At 51.5% G+C, this 24,079-nt stretch overlaps 1 protein-coding gene across 5 annotated transcripts; it reads right to left on the bottom strand.

The window, feature by feature from the left end:
* Positions 1 to 640: 640 nt before the first annotated feature.
* On the bottom strand, positions 641 to 20,098 carry MLF2 (myeloid leukemia factor 2). 5 transcript variants are annotated; one of them, XM_040435924.1, is made up of 9 exons: positions 19,924 to 20,072; positions 12,676 to 12,774; positions 12,465 to 12,591; positions 12,307 to 12,342; positions 11,360 to 11,413; positions 11,048 to 11,179; positions 7,995 to 8,154; positions 7,321 to 7,484; positions 641 to 1,527 (listed from the first exon to the last, which is right to left on the bottom strand). In XM_040435924.1, exons 2-8 carry the CDS (start codon positions 12,726 to 12,728, stop codon positions 7,324 to 7,326), a joined length of 723 nt encoding a protein of 240 aa, XP_040291858.1. In that variant the 5' UTR covers positions 12,729 to 12,774; positions 19,924 to 20,072; the 3' UTR covers positions 641 to 1,527; positions 7,321 to 7,323. The 5 variants fall into 5 exon arrangements, with proteins under 5 accessions (XP_040291858.1, XP_040291861.1, XP_040291859.1 ...); XM_040435927.1 differs by lacking the exon at positions 641 to 1,527 and having other exon boundaries at positions 7,324 to 7,484; positions 20,006 to 20,098; XM_040435925.1 differs by lacking the exon at positions 641 to 1,527 and having other exon boundaries at positions 7,324 to 7,484; positions 12,676 to 12,788; positions 19,924 to 20,071.
* Positions 20,099 to 24,079: the final 3,981 nt, after the last annotated feature.

The raw sequence follows: 24,079 nt of genomic DNA, 5'->3' as shown, positions 1-24,079 counted from the left end.
CGGCTCCTCCGATCGCCACACGGGCGAGACGGAGCATAACCGAAAGCGTGCACCTTCGGTCATCAGTACGCTCAGATGCCGTGGTCAGGAGTGCCGAAGGTTGCTGATCCCTGTCCTAAATGGACACAGCACTTGTTAAGGTCCCTTTGTGCTAGTAATGGTTGGGGGTCCAGTTGACGGTCACTGCTCCCGTTTTCACCGCTCTCGGTGGGTCACATCCTCATTTACAAAACCTTGCTATGTCTCCAATACAGGGATGGCCAACCTGAGGCCCTCCAGCTGCTGCAAAACTACAACTCCCATCATGCCCGGACAGTCTACAGTTATCAGCCTACAGCAAGGCATGGTGGGAGTTGTAGTTTTACAACAGCTGGAGAGCCGCAGGTTGGCCATGCCTGCTCTAATACATCTAGACACCCAATGATCATTTGAAGATCTCCTATCCTTCTGTGTATCAGCTGTTACGCACATCTGTTTCCATGGTTACAGACTACAAACATGAATGTAGTCGGATCCCACAGTCACACTCCCTTTCATCAATCCCCATACTTCTTTATCAAATGCGGGCGGCACCAGACTCCTCCAAGACTTTGCAGAGTATCGCAGGAGCCAAACTCCTGGCGAAGAATCCAGATGAAGGAACAGAACACGTTCTTTTATTAATACATTGTACAATTATTATTATTATTATTATTATTAAACATTGTGAAACAAAACAAAACAAAAAAAAAAAAATGTTGTTATACTATAACCCCTATCAGGCAGAGCGAATTAGCCTTCATTGCACTCGGCCACGAGCAGTAACTCTGCAGAGCATCTGCCCTGCTGTAGAGGAATGTTAATCCACCCACATAGCTACAAGAATAATAATACAAGATGGCTGCCCCCTCATGTTGTAAGAGCCGGAGAGTGCCTTGTCCCCTCCCCCACCCAGACGTAAAAAAAAAAAAAAATAATGTCCGTCCTGCTCTCCTTTCTCAACATCACGGAAAATCTCAGACTGTCTACACCAGTGACATGCAAGCCTCGGCTCCCGGGAGGCAGTGAGACTACAACCCTCATCATACTCTGACTGCTGCATGCTGGGAGTTGGAGATTTACTATACTAGCAGAGCCTACAGCTTGCAGGTCAATGGTCTATAAGAAATAAACAAACAAAAAAACCTACATCTAGAGAATTTAAATATTAACTCCACCCCCACCGCCCCTTGCAATTCTCAGGCCCCGCCTCCCCTCTACGCAAACCCCCCATGTAACGAGACTCCATTTACCCCCTGTGTATGACCCTAACAGAAGTTTTTGCCCTCTCCCTAATGTCGCTCCCATATTTGTATCAAGCGTCTTATGTAATTTCCAGATGGGAGGTAAAAAAAAAAATTAAAAAAAGGGCAGACATTAGGATAACAAAAAAAAAAAATATAGGGGGTAGAGGGACTGGGGAGCGGTATCAGGAGATGATGCAGCGGTGAGCGGAGGGACTGGTCCCTTTCGGAATATTCAGAATCTTGTTTCAGTCGCAGACGTTCCCTGTAATGAGAGAGGAGAGCGCAGGTCACAGGAGATGAATCTTCTATACAGGGGCCTAGACCACAGGGGCTGCACAAGAAGAGGAAACTAATCTACTGATCAGCTGCAATCTGTTAGGAAACCTGCAGCGCCACCACAGGAGAAAATGAGCATTACAAGTAGTTCTTTAAAGGGCATCTGTCAGCAGTTTTGTACCTATGACGCTGGCTGACCTGTTACATGTGCACTTGGCAGCTGAAGGCATCTGTGTTGGTCCCATGTTCATATGTGCCCGCATTGCTGAGAAAAATGATGTTTTATTATATGCAAATGAGCTTCTAGGAGCAATGGGGGCGTTGCCATTACACCTAGAGGCTCTGCTCTCTCTGCAATAGTCGCACCCTCTGCAATTTGATTAAAAGGGCCAAGTGCGATGGCATTTACACTGCCTGCCCCTGTCTAAGTGGAGAGGAAGCGGCAGTTGCAGAAAGGGCAGAGCCTCCAGGTGTAATGGCAACGCCCCCGTTGCTCCTAGAGGCTCATTTGCATAAATTAAAACGTAATTTTTCTCAGCAATGCGGGCACATAGGAACATGGGACCAACACAGATGTCTTCAGCTGCCAAGCGCACATGTAACAGCTCAGCCAGTGTCATAGGTACAAAACTGCTGACAGATGCCCTTTAAAATCAATGCAAAATCTGTAAAATGTGACATACTGGGTCCTCAAGAGACATGGGCACCCATGTAAGCATTCTGCACAACGAAGGCGACCCAGTCTCAGACATCTCCTTCCAGGTTCAGGCTGAACAGGATTCTGCAGCATTCTAAAAAGGCAGCTCTCGGTGTGACTGGAGTAAGATACGATGTGAGCTGAGCAGTAAGACAAAGCATTTGCACAGTTGCTCGGCATTATAATATACACTCGGGGGACCTCGGATATTGGTGACAAAGCTCCGCTCTGCATACGCCATGTCACTCTGTCCTTTAAAAGGGAACCCGTCATCAACTTTATGCTGCCCATACTAACGGCAGCATAAGGCCTCATGCACACGACCGTGGTTTGGTTCCGCATCCGAGCCGTAGTATTTGCGGCTCGGATGCGGACCCATTCACTTCAACGGGGCTGCAAAAGATGCGGACAGCCCTCCGTGGGCTGTCCGCATCCGTTGCTCCTTTCCGTGGTCCGCAAAAAAATATATATAACCTGTCCTATTCTTGTCCGTTTTGCGGACAAGAACAGGCAGTTATATCAATGGCTGTCCGTGCCGTTCCGCAAATGGCGGAACGCACACGGACGCCATGTTTTGCGGACCGCAAAACACACAACGGTCGCGTGCATGAGGCCTAAAGTAGAGACAGGCGAGTGGATTTCAGAGGTCTGTCATTTAAAAGTTAGTGCCGATCATTGCAGACTGGGCCTGGAAAAGAGTCCCGGCCACCTGAGAAGAGTCCTGGTTATTCATGATCTCCTGCTGATGACTGACCGGCTTCTACCTAGTTGTCTCCCTTTCTCTCTAGGAGAGAACTGCCAATCATCAGCAGATGGGGGAGAGCAGGAGATTATAATAACCAGGACTCTTCTCAGGTAGGTTTGACTCTTTTCAAGGCCTGGGCTGCAATGATTATGATGCTGGTTCTCGGCAACCACTTACTTTTAGCTGATGAGTGACACAGCGCTGACATCAGCATTTCTGTCACTACTTTATACTGCCCTCAGTGAGGTCGGCGTAACGTTGATGACAGGTTCCCTTTAAAAATGTGGTCAATTGCTGACAGTGACAACCATGAGGTCTCCAGGGCAGCGAGCACAGAGAACGGCATACATAAAACATGGACGCCTCAACGGGCCTAGAAATTAGCTGAAAAACAGCCCAATAGGGCGAATAACCTCCCTCTGTCAATTACAGTGAGTTGGGGGAGGGGTAAGTCACAAGTTTCTAGCCATTTTAAAAGGCTGACAGGGCATGAAAAGGAATCGGGCCGTGAGATCCTCCACCCACGTGGGAATCGCCGCGGTATAGATGTATTCACTATTGAAAAATGACAGGTCCTAATTAGATCATCATTTTGCAATTTTCATCAGAAATAAAAACGCAGACGGGCGACGATATTGCTCAGCGGGAAGGTTTCTTGATTACACCGAACCCAAGCTGAAGCTTTTGAGGGGGCAAAAAAATAAAATAAATTTAAAATCTCAGAGCTCCACCTGCTGGTAATTACGAGGTACTGCAATGAGCACACACCTCCGAGGCAGAGAGTCTTCCATACACATGGATGACCGTTAGAGAGAATCAGAGGATTTACTTTATCAGCTCCTAACGGGCACAACGGAAAAAGAAAATGCTGCACTGCAGATCCTTATGTCTACCGTAAATATGGTTCTTGCAGGTCCCTTTAGTACGAACTCCTTAAACAGTAACTCCTTCATTTCTTTCTAAAGCGAAAATAGGAAACTTTGTAATATATCTTATTATAATAAATAATAATAATATTTATATAGCGCCACCATACTCCGCAGCGCTTTACAAGTTCACAGGGTTCATGTACAAAACAAGTAACTGGCTAATATACAACTGAAACACTAGGAGCCAGGGCCCTGCTCACAAGAGCTTGCAATCTATGAGGAATTGGGGGCGACACATAAGGTAGGATTATTAGAGAGAAAGCCTCTTTCTTCATCTATCAGCCACTAATGAAACGTCAGGTACTTGCTAATGACGTCCACAACTTTGACCTGAAAGGGAGGGTCAGCATTTTGGGACGGTAGAAACAACCCCCCGTCATTTTCCATAGATTTCTCTTTGATGTGAACGGAGTCATCTCTGTGCGCACACCTCCTCCTTGCTGACTAACATCCCGCCTGACGTCAGCGCTAGTGGCTCTGAAATCCGAAGCGAGGGGGATGTCAATAAGCGAGGAGGAGGTGTGCGTACACAGCCAGAGAGGGACCGTTATTAAGCTAAATGCGGCAATACTGTGGCGTAAAAAAGTCGCACATTATGGCGCACGCCATATGTGTGCCATAATTTGCGACTTTTTAGGCTTCTCTACACTTTTCCGAAGTGGTGAGAAAGGGGGAGGGGCTTATCTGAAGTGGGCAGGGCTTCTCGCTGCCTGCTGTATTTACTATAACGAAAAAATGTGGGGGATTCAGTCAGCACAACCCTGTATGCAGGTGCACATCGCTATGGCGAAATACATATACAAACGCAAAATACAAATGCAATAGCACTCTGCAACCAGCACTCTGCCCTGCCTCTATGCTGGATGTTGAATGAGGCATTGGTGTACATTTTGGCCAAAGCGTAATAAGCCACTCACCACGTCAAGGTCGCCTCTATGAGTGGTCCCTAACACTAGTACCTACCTGTCATGGGCCATGATAGCCACACAAAGTCCAGGGAGCGCAGGTACAGCATCCATGCCAGGCACACTCTGCTTTTAACCCCGTCCGGTGCCATGACAGCTTTCATCGGATCCAGGGATGCAAGTACCAACATGCATGCTGAGCCCACCATATACTTCTCCTGGAGCCAAATGGCCACTGGTAGGTGCTATATAAGCAGACTCAGTTTTATACTGACTTTAAAACCAGCCTCCAGGGCAGACTAACTGGTCAGGTGTGCATGACTCAAAGGAGATCGCCACGCCTCCAATATATACTACAAAGAAAAAATGTGGGGGGTCAGCCCGCACAACCCTGTATGTGGTGCACATCACTATGGCGAAATACATATACAAACGCAAAAACACAAATGCAATAGCACTCTGCAACCAGCACTCTGCCCTGCCTCTATGCTGGATGTTGAATGAGGCATTGGTGTACATTTTGGCCAAAGCGTAATAAGCCATTTGGCTCCAGGAGAAGTATATTGTGGGCTCAGCATGCATGTTGGTACTTGCATCCCTGGATCCGATGAAAGCTGTCACGGCACCGGACGGGGTTAAAAGCAGAGTGTGCTTGGCGTGCATGCTGTGCCTGCGCTCCCTGGACTTTGTGTGGCTGTCATGGCCCATAACAGGTAGGTACTAGTGTTAGGGACCACTCCATAGAGGCGACCTTGACGTGGTGAGTGGCTTATTACGCTTTGGCCAAAATGTACACCAATGCCTCATCCAGCATAGAGGCAGGGCAGAGTGCTGGTTGCAGAGTGCTATTGCATTTGTATTTTGCGTTTGTATATGTATTTCGCCATAGCGATGTGCACCTGCATACAGGGTTGTGCTGACTGAATCCCCCACATTTTTTCTTTGTAGTATATATTGGAGGCGTGGCGATCTCCATGCAGTCATGCACACCTGACCAGTTAGTCTGCCCTGGAGGCTGGTTTTAAAGTCAGTATAAAACTGAGTCTACCAGTGGCCATTTGGCTCCAGGAGAAGTATATGGTGGGCTCAGCATGCATGTTGGTACTTGCATCCCTGGATCCGATGAAAGCTGTCATGGCACCGGACGGGGTTAAAAGCAAGTGTGCCTGGCGTGCATGCTGTGCCTGCGCTCCCTGGACTTTGTGTGGCTATCATGGCCCATAACAGGTAGGAACTAGTGTTAGGGACCAATCATGGAGGCGACCTTGACGTGGTGAGTGGCTTATTACGCTTTGGCCAAAATGTACACCAATGCCTCATTCAGCATCCAGCATAGAGGCAGGGCAGAGTGCTGGTTGCAGAGTGCTATTGCATTTGTATTTTGCGTTTGTATTTACTATAACGTTCGCCAGAAAGTGGCGCAAATTATAGCTGAAGTCTACGCCAGACTGTAGCTGGCGTAGACTTCAGTTTCTGGGGCACGGCAGGGCACAGAGGCACCCGATTTGTTAATAGGCTTTTGCCTCTTAATAAATTAGGCGCATCTCATGCCACAGCAGAGAGATCATGACTGGCGGAGGGATGCGTCAGTCTGCCCCCCCATGACTCTGCAAGTCTTCTGCATCACCTCCAGGTATCGTGTTTGCGTTCATCACGCTCCAGTATTACCGCACGTAACAAGGGCACTTTTCCTACCGTCCCCATGCAGTCAGTTTGATACCCAAAAGGCTGATAATGGGTTTCCTTAAGAGAACAGTAAAATTCGACCCCCCCCCTTACAATTATTTTCCTAAACATGGCCATGAAGGTCTTGTTTCTTGCTTGACGAGCTGCAGATATTTTGGAGAAACGTATACAGCGCTCAGTTCATTCTATGATAAAAATCATGGGGGGGGGGGGGGGGGACGAATTAAGGTACATCTTATTTAGTAAAGTCAATTTCTTTACACCTCATTACATTGTAATGGAGAGCAGTCGCAGGGGGTGCACTGGGGGAGCTAATATAAAGGGGAGGGGGCAGATTACATAAACTTTGGCACAGTTTTTACTGGAACGAATGGAAAATATTCTCCCCGAGTGTGATAATCATGAGGCAGGTTAGTGTATGCCCACATCAGACTAAAAGGCTGCGGATTTGGCACCAAAGAAAAAAAATAATATACAAAAAATAATAATAATAATTAAAAAAAATATATATAAAAATCAGCTGTACTTTACAGTACCAGCGATGTGATTTTAGAAACCTCACCCGCCTGCTGTAAATTGGTGGTGCGGATTTTAAATCTGTAGCTGCGGTTTAGTGTTAGACCATTAAAATGTATTGCCTCCGTGGAGGCAAAATTCGCTCAAAACTTCGGTGTTCATTTCTGCATTTTTAAAAACGTTTTAAAATAGCAATCCGAAGTGGGGTTTAATACCGAGGGAGGCAATACATTTTAACACACGTTGCTGCGGCTCCGCTCCACACTTTGAAACTGCTGCGCAAAACAGCATTTGAACTCACCTATCACCAGTCGTATCTGCGAGACGGCCTAATCGTGCTGTCTTCAGGTCCCTGGATGGCGAGCTGCTCCTCTGCGCCGCCTCGCCTCCTGTATGGCAGCCCCCTCTGGTTCCTGTAACGGGAGGTCCCTCTCTGCCATTCATCATCAAACTCGGCAGCATCATCTGTAGTGGAAGACATAAAGCGTAGAGTAGTCGTAGACAGCGGCGCGGAGGGGCAGAACTACATTGAGACTCCAGTGGCGGTGCACATCCGCTCCGTTCTCGGGGTCTCCATCTCCGTTAGCGGAGGCTGTTTTCACGCTCGCCAGCACGTGAGAGGCCCTCTGCAAGGCTATGGTATACAGCGCCTCTACAATCACATAGGGAGCGGCAGCCTTAAGTAATACTTATCATTCCGAATTGTGATCAGGATTCTGGAGGGACACACATTCATATCTGAGGCTCAGGAGAGGAGACAGACTGCGCTCTGCGCAGCAGCATGTCACAGGCAATGTGAAAGTCGTTAGTTGGCAGTAGCCATACATCACCTACAGAAGGAGGCAGCAGAACATTACATGTCTAATGGAGGCCGGAGTTTTACATCACAAGCAGCAGCCATTACATGTGCTGCCCTCCCAGCTTTCCACCGCCACAAGCAGAGCAATCTACACGACGAGAGGCTTTTCTGCTCACTTTCATCCATGTTGATGAACTCTTGTCTTTCCTCTCGGTCTCCGGTGCGGTGGTTGTGCGAGCGCTGCATGATGTGCGACCGTTCCCTGATGTGATGTCCAATGCTCATCTGTTCCATTCCGCTGTCTGAATCCCGCACGGTGCGCCGGGTTTCACGGATCTTAAAGGAAAAGAATATATAGTTGACCTAACAAGCCCGACCCTCACCGTGTACATCCAGTATGAAGCAGCAAGGAAGCACCCGTACACGCACACGCAGTGAAGCCGGGCGTACTTGCTGCAGCCTCATCAGCGCATGCCCCAAAATGTGGACTCAACAGAGCATGTGCGGGAAATTCAGAGAGGCCGAACCCAAGTGGCACATCAATGACACTATAATGGCGATTATGACGACGGGTCGGACAGCTTGAATATTCGGACCTGGGGTAATTTTTTTTACCAAAATGCTTTTTATATATAAGCCTATAAAGAGCTGAAGAATGTGGTTATGCTGGTGGTTTAGTGCAGGAGATGATTTATTACTGCCCCTGCTGTCCCCATTGGAGTAGAGATCAGGATAGCTCATCAATATCTCACTGGTGGAAGTCTGACACCCAGCACCCATGCTGATCAGCTGCTTAACCCCTTAAGGACGCAGGGCGTACCGGTACGTCCTAACTTTAAATCGCAATTCCGGCGCCGCGGGGGTTAAACGGGATGCCGGCTGAAATCATTCAGGCGACATCCTGTCACAACGCCAGGGGGGGTCATGTGACCCCCCGTATCGGCGATCGCCGCAAGTCATTTCAGACCTGCGGTTTGCTGCGCTTTCTGCAGTTTCTGATCCGCGGGGATCAGAAAAACTTTAGTGTCCCTAAAATATAGATTTTGCACCCCTGCATGATTTTTTGCTGGCGGGCGGTGCGGCAGGCAGGATCGCGATCCCCCGCCCGCCTCCTCTTGAAAATTTGTTGGTGTCAGCCGTTGGTGTTGGTGTCAGCCGTTTAACCCTTTCCATACCGCGGTCCGTACGGACCGCTGTATGGAAAAGGTTAACAGTAAGAGGGAGCTCCCTCCCTCTCCCATCGGGGGGCTGCTGTGCCTTTGCAGCCCCCCGATGGAGAGGGAGAGAGCCCCCAGACAGCCCCCCTCCTTACCCTTCCCCGTCTGCGAAGTTCTGACCACTACTGAGCAGACGGGGAAGGTTCCCATGGCAATAGGACGCCTTCTCAGGCATCCTGCTGTCCATGGTGCTGAACAGATCTGTGCTAAAGGCATAGATCTGTTCAGACAAGTGTAAAATACAGTACAGTACAATATATATTGTTCTGTACTGTATTATACAGACATCAGACCCACTGGATCTTCAAGAACCAAGTGGGTCTGGGTCAAAAATAATAATAATAAAAAAAAAATCAAAAAAAATCAAAAATAAAAAAAAACACATTTATCACGGATTAAAAATGAAAAAAATTAAATTCCCTACACATGTTTGGTATCGCCGCGTCCGTAACGACCTGATCTATAAAACGGTCATGTTACTTTCCCCGCACAGTGAACGCCATAAAAATAAAAAAATAAAAACTATTAGGAAATTGAAATTTTGCCCACCTTACTTCCCAAAAAAGGTAATAAAAGTGATCAAAAAAGTCGCATGTACGCCAAAATAGTACCAATCAAACCGTCATCTCATCCAGCATAAATCAAACCCTACCCAAGATAATCGCCCAAAAACTGAAAAAACTATGGCTCTTAGACTATGGAGACACTAGCGTTTTAAAGTTATCAGCACTTAAAGTGACACTGGTCAGATTTGCAAAAAAATGGCCAAGTCCTTAAGGCGAAAGAGGGCTGAGTCCTTAAGGGGTTAAAGAGGCCATAGTGTTAAAGGGGTTGTCCGGGTTCAGCTCTGAACCCGGACATATCCCCGTTTGTACCCAGGCAACCCCCCCTGACTTAGGCTACTTTCACACTGGCGTTTCGGGGTCTGCCTGTGAGATCAGTTTCAAGGCTCTCACAAGCGGCCCCAAACTGATCAGTTTAGCCCCAATGCATTCTGAATGGATGCGGATCCGTTCAGAATGCATCCGTTTGGCTCCGTTCCGCTCTGGAGGCGGACACCAAAACGCTGCTTGAAGCGTTTTTGTGTCCGCCTGGCGATGCAGAGCCAAACGGATCCGTCCTGACTTACAATGTAAGTCAATGACATTGACACAATATTGGTGCAATTGTAAACGGATCCGTCCCCCATTGACTTTCAATATAAAGTCAGGACGGATCCGTTTGACTTACACTTAGACTTTTTTTGACTAAGTGATGCAGACGGATCCGTACTGAACGGATACCATCGTTTGCATTTATAGGTGCGGATCCGCACATAACGCAGGTGTTCAGCAGTTCATGCTCCGATGCTCTCCTTTGCCCTGCACTGAATCGCTCTCCTTAGGGCTGCCAGGCAGAGACTTCCGCCCACCAGTGAGCCCAGTGACCTCACCGGCACTGATGGGCAGGTTTTAGCGCTGCCCTTGCCTGTAAAACGGCTAGGGCAGCGCTAAAGCCCGCCCAACCGAACACACTGCTGGGCATAAGCCTCCGCCCGGCAGTGTGTTATTGTATATAAAAGAGCCCTTGCCCTGTGCGTTCCATGCTCCGATGCCAACATCGGGGGGGGGGCCTGGGTGAAATTATGGGTATGTCTGGGTTCAGCTCTAAACCCGGACAACCCCTTTAGGGTGATCGCCATTGCCTCCTCACAGCATGCCAAGCACAGCGCCATACATTGTATAGTGGCTATGCTTGGTATTGCAGCTCAGTCCCATTCAAGCGCCTAAAACATGTGACTGATGAGCGTGACGTCACTGGCCTATGAGGAGGGAGCAGCGCGGTGTCTTCAAAGAGCTGATCGGCAGGGTGCTGGGAGCTGGACACCCACTGATCAGACTAATTCATGGAAAAGCCCTTTAAATGGTCCCATCTCCGTCCACTACAAGGTGAGCACAGGTGCTGTGCCTGTGAGATCGCCAGGTGTTGATGCTGCAAATTAAGGAGACGAGCGGTACTGAGAAATCCCTCACCCCACCAGGTGCCGTGCGCATCTGCGAGGTCTCCTGATAAACTTTAGGGGCTCCGCTGCCCGCCATATTAGAGTACGAGATGACTGTGGAAGATGAGAAGGTCTGACAGTTGGAGGCGCTTGTCATTTGCTCCTGAGGAAGGAAAGGAAACCAAAGTGAGAATTGGGAGGAGGGGGAGGGGTGAATGGAGCTGAAAATACAACATGGTGGACTAGTCCAGCAGGAGACCAGGGCAGAGTAATCATCTACACAAGTACCAACCATGTCGGGGACGCCAGGCAATGGCACGGGTAGAAGATGTCAGACACTCACCATACCTCCCATCAGGTCATTCATCATAGAAAACATGTCCATAAATCCACCGCCCTGCACAGAAAGACACAGACATCAGTACCATGGAACGTAATCACGTTGCTTCTCTCCAACATCCCACCCTCCACATTTATGTGTGTGTGAGACCACCCATGACCAGCGTATTGTGGTGGGACAGTTTCCAAAATGGACAATCCCTTTAAAGATTGGCAATACGCCTTTTTACACTGCCAGCCTGTGCCGCCCTAGAGCTACTGTTCGATGCATAAAGGGGGCAGGTGATAAGAGATTGTGAGGGTGCGACCCTTGGGACGAGGGGCCTGCATATTGCTCTCTAAGAATCGGTAGTGCACATGTCCGTCCACCTAATGTAAACAACGCTCCATCAGCCCCACTGAAATTAAAGGGGTTTTCTGGGAGTTTTATACCGACGAGCAATCCTCAGGATAGGTGGAGGTCCGACACCCGAGACCCCCGCTGTATGAGAAAGCATGCAGTAGCGCCACGGCCTTCTCCAGCTTTTCCTAAGCCAGTGACGTCATGTTCATCCATCACTTGGTCGAGGAGCAGCTCAGCCCCATTGAAGTGAATGAGGCTGAGCGCGATACCAAGCACGGCCACTATACAATGTATGGCGCTGTGCATGGTGAGCACGGAGAAGGGAGCGGCTGCCAGCTGATCAGCCGGGGTCCCAGGTGTTGGACCCCCACCGATCACATACTGGTGTCCTATCCTGAGGATAGCTCAGCAGTATTAAAGTCTTAGAAAACCCCTTTAATGGAATAGTCCATTCAGAGAGGGGACCCCTCGTTCTCGGGATCACTGGGGGTCCCTGCAATCCAATATTTATCCCCTATCCGGTGGCCAATAAGAAGGTTTGCTCCAGTCTTTATAGGGGCGGTACAGATAAAATGTATACATACATGGATGGCCCTCATCCCACTCACCATTCCCATCATGCCAAATGGACTCAGCGCTCCCGCCTGGCGTGTACGGGGAGGGGCACCAGTCACGGGTCATGGAACAAACGAGAGAGAAGACAGACAATGAGACCGACATAGTAAATAACATGGGGGGGAGATCGGAGACGGTTAGGAGGCGTCACCTGCTGATGTCCCCCAGATTGTGGAAGCGCCGGCACACTCCCATCCGTCAGGCTCAGGAAGGGCGACATTCCAAAATTCCCGGAAAACATACGTCTCATGTGCTGACGGTGCAACGCAAACGGATCCCTGCCAGGAAGAATAATAAATCGTGGTAAGATGGGTAAGACGATAGAATATAAAGGGGAAGGAGGGAGCGGGGTCTGAGCTCACATAAGGAACATGGCCGGATCTTGGGGATCGGTGTCTCTCATGAAGCGAAACATGACGGCGGCGCTTTATGTTCAACTGGCGGATGTTTCTTAGTCGAATCTAGAGAAAAACAGGTAACAAAAGTGGACAGATCAGAGACATAGTCCTCTCCGCTATTCCTATACCCCGCGTCGCTCCTGATACCCGCACGGCCGCTACTGCATCTACCCGTCCTGCGGATCAAAACATCCGTCGATGGCGGTGGGAGAGCAGCCAATAGCAGGCCGCGATGGGGACGAGCCTCCCTAGTGTCACCTGCGATGCCAGGGAAGTTCGGAGATGCAGAGGTGGCCGTGTGCGGAGCGGGGTAAGTATCATCCATATGAGGGGCCTGAGCATTGGGGGGGGGGGAGGGGGCTGCAGGATGGGGCAGAACATGTGAATACACACCAATCAGCCAGAACATTACAGCGGATCTGTGCTATACACTGGGCGCACATTACGGCGACGCCTGCGGTGCTGCTAGTCTCCATCATAGGACAGAGGGAGCACCCACCCCCTGCCTAACTGCTCAGATGCCACTGTCACTACTGACTGTGGCAGGAGACGGGTTAAACAGCTGCAGCGGGTGGTTGTCAGCTACATTACACAATGGTACCTGCTGCATACAGAGAGGCCTCAGCTCCGTACAGCGCATATGGAAAGTCTTCTGACCCTTTCACTTTTTTCACATTTTGTTGTCGCCTTGTGTTAAAATGTAAAAAAAAAAAAAAAAATCTGGCCCCTGCGCCCCGGGACACACACACACAGGGCTCCGGCCCCTGCGCCCCGGGACACACACACACAGGGCTCCGGCCCCTGCGCCCCGGGACACACACACACAGGGCTCCGGCCCCTGCGCCCCGGGACACACACACACAGGGCTCCGGCCCCTGCGCCCCGGGACACACACACACACAGGGCTCCGGCCCCTGCGCCCCGGGACACACACACACACAGGGCTCCGGCCCCTGCGCCCCGGGACACACACACACACAGGGCTCCGGCCCCTGCGCCCCGGGACACACACACACAGGGCTCCGGCCCCTGCGCCCCGGGACACACACACACAGGGCTCCGGCCTCTGCGCCCCGGGACACACACACACAGGGCTCCGGCCTCTGCGCCCCGGGACACACACACACAGGGCTCCGGCCCCTGCGCCCCGGGACACACACACACAGGGCTCCGGCCCCTGCGCCCCGGGACACACACACACAGGGCTCCGGCCCCTGCACCCCGGGACACACACACAGGGCTCCGGCCCCTGCACCCCGGGACACACACACAGGGCTCCGGCCCCTGCACCCCGGGACACACACACAGGGCTCCGGCCCCTGCACCCCGGGACACACACACACACACAGGGCTCCGGCCCCTGCACCCCGGGACACACACACAGGGCTCCGGCCCCTGCGCCCCGGGACACACACAGGGCTCCGGCCCCTGCGCCCCGGGACACACTAGGGTTGGGCGATATACCGGTATCACGATATACCGCGGTATTAAAAAAACGGCGATATGGCGATATCGCTGTTTCCTAATTACCGCGGTATTTTGTGACGTCATAGAAGCGGTCATGTGCGCTGACCGCTTCTATCTGCGGCCGCCCGCCCCAGCATGAACCGATACTGGACATTTGCAGAGTACTTGTACTCGTGCAAATGTCCCCGATACCTGCTGGCCGCTTGCGGCGGCGCTCTTAGCAGTTCGGCGTGGGGGAAGGAATTCTGTGACTCGCATTCCCGACACCCGACCTCTGACAGGACGCTGTGATCCGCGCAGGTCACAGCGTCCTGTCAGAGGTCGGGTGCCGGGAATGTTCTTAAGTCTCTGCATTGGTGGCAGTGGGCAGTGCGCCCCCCCCCCCCAGTATTAATCATTGGTGGCAGTGGCCACAGGGTCCCCCTCCCATCATTGGTGGCAGTGGGCAGTTCCGACCGGAGTCCCAGCAGTGTAATGCTGGGGCTCCGATCGGTTACCATGGCAGCCAAGACGCTACTGAAGTCCTGGCTGCCATGGTATGTTAGTGAGCAGCATTATACTCACGTGCGCCGTGGCCGCCAGGCGCTCCTTCTTCTCATAGGCCTGTGCGGCGCATTGCTAATTCTATAAGCATTAGCAATGCGCCGCACAGACAGAAGAAGGAGCGACCGGCGGCCACAGCGCACGCGAGTATAATGGTTAATACTGGGGAGGGAGGGGGGGCGCACTGCCCACTGCCACCAATGATGGGGGGGGAGGGGGACCCTGTGGCCACTGCCACCAATAATAATACTGGGGGAGGGATTCGAGGGTTGAGTTACCAGAGGGGGCTGATAAGAGGGAGAGGCTCGGGGGCACATGAGAGGCTGATCAGAGGCTGGGGGGCTGATCAGAGGCTGGGGGCTGTTTTTTGGACTTTTCGTCTCCTTGTGGCCGCCCCATACAGTATAACGCCTCCTTGTGGCCGCCCCCATACAGTATAACGTCTCCTTGTGGCCGCCCCCATACAGTATAACGCCTCCTTGTGGCCGCCCCCATACAGTATAACGCCTCCTTGTGGCCGCCCCCATACAGTATAACGCCTCCTTGTGGCCGCCCCCATACAGTATAACGTCTCCTTGTGGCCCCAAGTGTTTTTTTCTTCTAAATGGGCATTTATCGCGATAAATTTGTTAACATCGTTATCGTGGGAATATTTTTGATATCGTCCAACCCTAGGACACACACACAGGGCTCCGGCCCCTGCGCCCCGGGACACACACACACAGGGCTCCGGCCCCTGCGCCCCGGGACACACACACACAGGGCTCCGGCCCCTGCGCCCCGGGACACACACACACAGGGCTCCGGCCCCTGCGCCCCGGGACACACACACACAGGGCTCCGGCCCCTGCGCCCCGGGACACACACACACAGGGCTCCGGCCCCTGCGCCCCGGGACACACACACACAGGGCTCCGGCCCCTGCGCCCCGGGACACACACACACAGGGCTCCGGCCCCTGCGCCCCGGGACACACACACACAGGGCTCCGGCCCCTGCGCCCCGGGACACACACACACAGGGCTCCGGCCCCTGCGCCCCGGGACACACACACACAGGGCTCCGGCCCCTGCGCCCCGGGACACACACACACAGGGCTCCGGCCCCTGCGCCCCGGGACACACACACACAGGGCTCCGGCCCCTGCGCCCCGGGACACACACACACAGGGCTCCGGCCCCTGCGCCCCGGGACACACACACACAGGGCTCCGGCCCCTGCGCCCCGGGACACACACACACAGGGCTCCGGCCCCTGCGCCCCGGGACACACACACACAGGGCTCCGGCCCCTGCGCCCCGGGACACACACACACAGGGCTCCGGCCCCTGCGCCCCGGGACACACACACACAGGGCTCCGGCCCCTGCGCCCCGGGACACACACACACAGGGCTCCGGCCCCTGCGCCCCGGGACACACACACACAGGGCTCCGGCCCCTGCGCCCCGGGACACACACACACAGGGCTCCGGCCCCTGCGCCCCGGGACACACACACACAGGGCTCCGGCCCCTGCGCCCCGGGACACACACACACAGGGCTCCGGCCCCTGCGCCCCGGGACACACACACACAGGGCTCCGGCCCCTGCGCCCCGGGACACACACACACAGGGCTCCGGCCCCTGCGCCCCGGGACACACACACACAGGGCTCCGGCCCCTGCGCCCCGGGACACACACACACAGGGCTCCGGCCCCTGCGCCCCGGGACACACACACACAGGGCTCCGGCCCCTGCGCCCCGGGACACACACACACAGGGCTCCGGCCCCTGCGCCCCGGGACACACACACACAGGGCTCCGGCCCCTGCGCCCCGGGACACACACACACAGGGCGCCGGCCCCTGCGCCCCGGGACACACACACACAGGGCTCCGGCCCCTGCGCCCCGGGACACACACACACAGGGCTCCGGCCCCTGCGCCCCGGGACACACACACACAGGGCTCCGGCCCCTGTGCCCCGGGACACACACACACAGGGCTCCGGCCCCTGCGCCCCGGGACACACACACAGGGCTCCGGCCCCTGCGCCCCGGGACACACAAGGCTTTTTAATTGCAACAATAATGTTAGCACTGCGCCCCCTGCTGTTTCTATTGAACAACCTTTCCGGGTCCACCTCAGTAGGGCCTTGCGGCCACGCATGAGGATTGCTGATCCATTCACTTGAATGGGGTCCGCGATCCGCATCCGACGGTCCCCACTGCATGCACTACTTTTTTGTGGTGCGGAGGCACGGCCAAAAAACCCACGGAAGCACTCTGAAGTGCTTCCTTGGGGTTCCTTGCATCCATTCTGCACATTCAAGTGAATGGGTCCGCATCCTTGATGTGGTGCCAGAACGGGCGGTGCCCGGATTTTGCGGACCCACTGTTTGCGGGCGGCAATACGGGCCCGGCCGGAACACGGTCCTGTGCATGAGGCCTAACTGTGCTGTAGTGGACACACATGCTCAGTCTCGCCTCTCTTTGCTCTTTCAGGTATGCGGAGGAATCCTTGTATGGGGAGGCACCAGCTTCTGAAGCTGCAGTGTCCACCCTGCAGTGATGCGCTCCTCTCTGCTATTCCTATAGACAGGCCAGGGATGCACTCTTCTCTGCTATTCCTATAGACAGGCCAGGGATGCACTCCCCTCTGCTATTCCTATAGACAGGCCAGGGATGCACTCCTCTCTGCTATTCCTATAGACAGGCCAGGGATGCACTCCTCTCTGCTATTCCTATAGACAGGCCAGGGATGCACTCCTCTCTGCTATTCCTATAGACAGGTCAGGGATGCGCTCCCCTCTGCTTCTCCCATAGACAGGTAAGGGATGCACTCCCCTCTGCTATTCCTATAGACAGGCCAGTGATGCACTCCTCTCTGCTATTCCTATAGACAGGCCAGGGATGCACTCCCCTCTGCTATTCCTATAGACAGGCCAGGGATGCACTCCTCTCTGCTATTCCTATAGACAGGTCAGGGATGCGCTCCCCTCTGCTTCTCCCATAGACAGGTAAGGGATGCACTCCCCTCTGCTATTCCTATAGACAGGCCAGTGATGCACTCCTCTCTGCTATTCCTATAGACAGGCCAGGGATGCACTCCTCTCTGCTATTCCTATAGACAGGTCAGGGATGCGCTCCCCTCTGCTTCTCCCATAGACAGGTAAGGGATGCACTCCTCTCTGCTATTCCTATAGACAGGCCAGGGATGCACTCCTCTCTGCTATTCCTATAGACAGGTCAGGGATGCGCTCCCCTCTGCTTCTCCCATAGACAGGTAAGGGATGCACTCCCCTCTGCTATTCCCATAGACAGGCCAGTGATGCACTCCTCTCTGCTATTCCTATAGACAGGCCAGGGATGCACTCCCCTCTGCTATTCCTATAGACAGGCCAGGGGTGCACTCCCCTCTGCTATTCCTATAGACAGGCCAGGGGTGCACTCCCCTCTGCTATTCCTATAGACAGGCCAGGGATGCACTCCTCTCTGCTATTCCTATAGACAGGTCAGTGATGCACTCCTCTCTGCTATTCCTATAGACAGGTCAGGGATGCACTCCCCTCTGCTTCTCCCATAGACAGGTCAGGGATGCACTCCCCTCTGCTATTCCTATAGACAGGCCAGGGGTGCACTCCTCTCTGCTATTCCTATAGACAGACCAGGGATGCGCTCCTCTCTGCTATTCCTATAGACAGGTCAGGGATGCGCTCCCCTCTGCTATTCCTATAGACAGGCCAGGGATGCACTCCCCTCTGCTATTCCTATAGACAGGCCAGGGATGCACTCCCCTCTGCTATTCCTATAGACAGGCCAGGGATGCACTCCCCTCTGCTATTCCTATAGACAGGCCAGGGATGCACTCCCCTCTGCTATTCCTCTAGACAGGCCAGGGATGCACTCCTCTCTGCTATTCCTATAGACAGGCCAGGGGTGCACTCCCCTCTGCTATTCCTATAGACAGGCCAGGGATGCACTCCTCTCTACTATTCCTATAGACAGGCCAGGGATGCACTCCTCTCTGCTATTCCTATAGACAGGCCAGGGATGCACTCCTCTCTGCTATTCCTATAGACAGGCCGGGGATGCACTCCTCTCTGCTATTCCTATAGACAGGCCAGGGATGCACTCCTCTCTGCTATTCCTATAGACAGGCCGGGGATGCACTCCTCTCTGCTATTCCTATAGACAGGTCAGTGATGCACTCCTCTCTGCTATTCCTATAGACAGGTCAGGGATGCACTCCCCTCTGCTTCTCCCATAGACAGGTCAGGGATGCGCTCCCCTCTGCTATTCCTATAGACAGGTCAGGGGTGCACTCCCCTCTGCTATTCCTATAGACAGGCCAGGGGTGCACTCCTCTCTGCTATTCCTATAGACAGACCAGGGATGCGCTCCTCTCTGCTATTCCTATAGACAGGTCAGGGATGCGCTCCTCTCTGCTATTCCTAATAGACAGGCCAGGGATGCACTCCCCTCTGCTATTCCTATAGACAGGCCAGGGATGCACTCCCCTCTGCTATTCCTATAGACAGGCCAGGGATGCACTCCTCTCTGCTATTCCTATAGACAGGCCAGGGATGCACTCCCCTCTGCTATTCCTATAAACAGGCCAGGGATGCACTCCCCTCTGCTATTCCTCTAGACAGGCCAGGGATGCACTCCTCTCTGCTATTCCTATAGACAGGCCAGGGGTGCACTCCCCTCTGCTATTCCTATAGACAGGCCAGGGATGCACTCCTCTCTACTATTCCTATAGACAGGCCAGGGATGCACTCCTCTCTGCTATTCCTATAGACAGGCCAGGGATGCACTCCTCTCTGCTATTCCTATAGACAGGCAGGGGATGCACTCCTCTCTGCTATTCCTATAGACAGGCCAGGGATGCACTCCTCTCTGCTATTCCTATAGACAGGCCGGGGATGCACTCCTCTCTGCTATTCCTATAGACAGGCCGGGGATGCACTCCTCTCTGCTATTCCTATAGACAGGCCAGGGATGCACTCCTCTCTGCTATTCCTATAGACAGGCCAGGGATGCACTCCTCTCTGCTATTCCTATAGACAGGCCAGGGATGCACTCCTCTCTGCTATTCCTTTAGACAGGTCAGTGACAGGCCCCCCTCCCCCACAGCTTATCCCTATGGACAGTCAGCGCTATACTCGGCTCTGCTTTTCCTATGGACCGGCCTCCTCCCCCTCCGCTCTCCCCCGTTACCTGTTCCCCTCCGGGATCGGCTCCGTGCTCCCTGTAACACAACAATAACACAGCCTCGCAGCGGAAGTGACGTCAGACAAACCTATCTTCCATAACGGAGAGACGAAGCCTGTGCACTTCCTTCTTTCCCCCAGCATGCACCGCGCACGATGTGACGTCCCAGAGGGGTGTGGCCGCAACGACCTACAGAATGAGCGGCTGCAGTACCGAGGGCGCCTGTAGGTGTCGCAAAGAAGCACTTTTGTGTCACTCAGTAGCGGTGCACTGCGCAGGCGTATTTTTTTGTCCCTCTAATTGTATTTTTTACTTTTATATTTTTTTATTTCAGTGTATTTTTTTTTAACAATAAATATATGTGAATCAGTTTAACACCCAGTTTTAATTTTATAGGATGGGCGCAGATTGATTCTTGGACCTAATAATACAGCTTGAATGGCCATTATATACTAAGTCACTAATAAACTAACTCTATCTGACCTGTGGCTCATCATGGACCCCTGAGCCTCGTCCGCTGTGTATAGACCACAGATGTGGCTGCAGATCCTGTGGACATGCCCTTGCTGTCTGAGGTGGGAGTACCCCTTTAACCACTTCCCGTCACACTAACGCCGATAGGCGTCAGGACGGCGGCGCTCTCAGCGACGCCTGTTGGCGTCATCTCGTGAGACCCGAGATTTTGTGTTCACAGCGGCGCGCAGCTCTGAAGTTAAACTACATCCTGCCAGCGCTGATCTTTCGCTGGCGGGCTGTAGATGTTTAAAAAATCGCATCAGAAAGGTATATCAGACGCTGTTTTGTTAACAGCGTCTGATATACCTGCTACCTGGTCCTCTGGTGGTCCCTTTTGCTTGGATCGACCGCCAGAGGACACAGATAGCTCTGTAAGTAGCACCAAACACCACTACACTACACTACCCCCCCCTGTCACTTATTAACCCCTGATCACCCCATATAGACTCCCTGATCACCCCCCTGTCACCCTTCTGTCATTGATCACCCCCCTGTAAGGCTCCATTCAGACGTCCGTATGTGCTTTGCGGATCCGCAAAACACGGACACCGGCAATGTCCTTTCCGCATTTCGCGGATCCGCACATTGCCAGAACTATATAGAAAATGCCTTTTCTTGTCCGCAATTGTGGACAAGAATAGGACATGTTCTATATTTTTGCGGAACGGAAGTGCGGACCCGGAAGTGCAGATCTGCAATTCCGGATCCGAGTGGGACAAAGTCTGTCCCCATAGAAATGAATGGGTCCGCAATTCCGTTCCGCAAAATGCGGAACAGAATTGCGGACGTGTGAATGAGGCCCAAGGGTCCCTTATCACCACCAGTTACGTAGCTACTTGTTAGGTAGTTAGCGCCCACAGCACCGCAGTCGCTGATTAGTCGTGGATTAGCGTCATCGCTGTCGCTAATCAGCACTAGTACTATATAGCATCTGTAAGTGATCAAGACTGATCGCAATCAGATCTATATCAGTACATTAGGGTCACCTTAGGCTCTACAAAAAACGCAGTGTTCGCCCGATCAGGCCTGATCTTGTGCGCACACTTGCCTTCAGTCCACCCCACCGCAGTGACAGAAATGTTTTTTTTTCTGATCACTGCAAAAACACCGTAAAATCGCTGCAGCGCTATAAAGATCACTTTTTAGGGCATGGCGAGTTCATAGAAGTTTTTTTTTTTTTGGCACAAGTTAGCGGAAATTTTTTTTTTGTTCGTTTGTTTTTGTTTTTCCTTACAAAGTCTCATATTCCACTAACTTGTGACAAAAAATTAAATCTTACATGAACTCACTATGCCCCTCACGGAATACCTGGGGGTGTCTTCTTTCCAAAATGGGGTCACATGTGGGGTATTTATACTGCCCTTGCATTTTAGTGGCCCTAATGCGTGAGAAGTAGTTTGGAATCCAAATGCGTAAAAATGCCCTGTGAAATCCTAAAGGTACTCATTGGAATTTGGGCCCCTTTGCCCACCTAGGCTGCAAAAAAGTGTCACACATGTGGTATCGCCGTACTCAGGAGAAGTAGGGCAATGTGTTTTGGGGTGTATTTTTACATATACCCATACTGTGTGTGAGAAATATCTCTGTAAATGACAACTTTTTATTTTTTTTTATACAAAGTTGTCAATTTACAGAGATATTTCTCTCATCCAGCATGGGTATATGTAAAAATACACCCCCAAACACATTGCCCAACTTCTCCTGAGTACGGCGATACCACATGTGTGACACTTTTTTGCAGCCAAGATGCGCAAAGGGGCCGAAAGTCTAACGAGTACGGGCGTTGCGGGAAAAGGTGCGGGTGCGTTGCGGGAACATGCACGATTTTTCTGCGCGAGTGCAAAACATTGTAATGCGTTTTGCACTCGCGTGAGAAAAATTGCGCATGTTTGGTACCCAAACCCGAACTTCTTCACAGAAGGCTTGGGATCTGTGTTCTGTAGATTGTATTATTTCCCCTTATAACATGGTTATAAGGGAAAATAATAGCATTCTGAATACAGAATGGATATGAAAATAGCGCTGGAAGGGTTAAAAAAAATGATAAAATTTTTTTTAACTCGCCTTAATCCACTTGTTCCCGCAGCCGGCATCGCTTCTGTCTTTAACTGTGAGCAATAGGACCTCTGATGATGTCACTGCGTTCATCACATGATCCATCACATGATCCATCACATGATCCATCACCATGGTGATGGATCATGTGATGAACGCAGTGACATCATCAAAGGCCCTTTTGCTCACAGTTAAAGACAGAAGAGAATCCGGCTGCGGGAACAAGTGGATTAAGGCGAGTTAAAAAAAAAATTCTTTTTTTTTAACCCCTCCAGCCCTCAGAATGCTATTATTTTCCCTTATAACCATGTTATAAGGGGAACTAATAATGATCGGGTCCCCATCCCCATCCCAATCGTCACCTAGCAACCGTGCGTGAAAATCGCACCGCATCCGCACTTGCTTGCGATTTTCATGACACCCCATTCACTTCTATGGGGCCTGCGCTGCGTGAAAAACGCAGAATATAGAACATGCTGCTCACAATTTAGCCCCGCCCAAAATGCCAGAACAGTAAACACACCCCACAAATGACCCCATTTCGGAAAGTAGAAACCCCAAGGTATTCACTGAGGGGCATAGCGAGTCCGTGGGAGATTTCATTTTTTTTGCCAGAAGTTAGCAGAAATGGAAACTTTATAAAAAAAAAATTTCCTCAGAAAGTGTCATTTTCCGCTAACTTGTGAAAAAAAATTAAATCATACATGAACTCACCATGCCCCTCCGCGAATACTTTTGGGTGTCTTCTTTCTAAAATGGGGTAATTTGGGGGGTATTTATACTATCCTGGCATTCTAGCACCTCAGGAAACATGACAGGTGCTCAGAAAGTCAGAGCTGCTTCAAAAAGCGGAAATTCACATTTTTGTACCATAGTTTGTAAACGCTATAACTTTTGCGCAAACCAATAAATATACACTTATTGCATTTTTTTTATCAAAGACATGTAGCACAATAAATTCTGACACAAACTTGTATAGAAATGTAATTATATTTGAACAATTTTACTAGAAAAAGTTAAAAATACACTTTTTTTGAGAGAATTGCGGTCTATTTTGATTAATATCAGAAAAACGAAAAATCTCAGCAGCAATCAAATACCACCAAAAGAAAGCTCTATTTGTGAGAAGAAAAGGAGGTAAAATTCATTTGGGGGCCAAGTTGTATGACCGAGCAATAAACGGTTAAAGTTGTGGAGTGCCGATTTGTAAAAAAGGGCCTGGTCACTAGGGGGGTATAAACCTGTGGTCCTTAAGTGGTTAAGTTCCATTCTAATCCGCATGCAGATAGCTCCCCCTAGTGGTGAATTTTATTTATAAAGTCAGATATATCCCAAAATGAATTGTCATCACATTTCGGATCTAAAAACGAAATGGTGGATGTTAACCCTTTAGTGACAACCACCGTATATGTACAAGGGACGTGCTTGGGGACAATATGCGAGGGGATCAGGAGCTGAGGGGTTACCATGGCAGCAGGGGGCAATACAGAAGTAGTGTAGTGTACAAGTGATCATATATTCAATTTTCCTAATGGAACTATAAAAAAAATAAAGTTTAATAACGTTTTTTAAAAATCTTTAAAAAAAATTA

This window comes from Bufo bufo, chromosome 6 (genome assembly GCF_905171765.1).
Source record: "Bufo bufo chromosome 6, aBufBuf1.1, whole genome shotgun sequence".
NCBI lineage: Eukaryota > Metazoa > Chordata > Amphibia > Anura > Bufonidae > Bufo > Bufo bufo.
The sequence above is the reverse complement of the archived record's forward strand: the minus strand, read 5'-3'. Positions and strand labels throughout refer to the sequence as shown.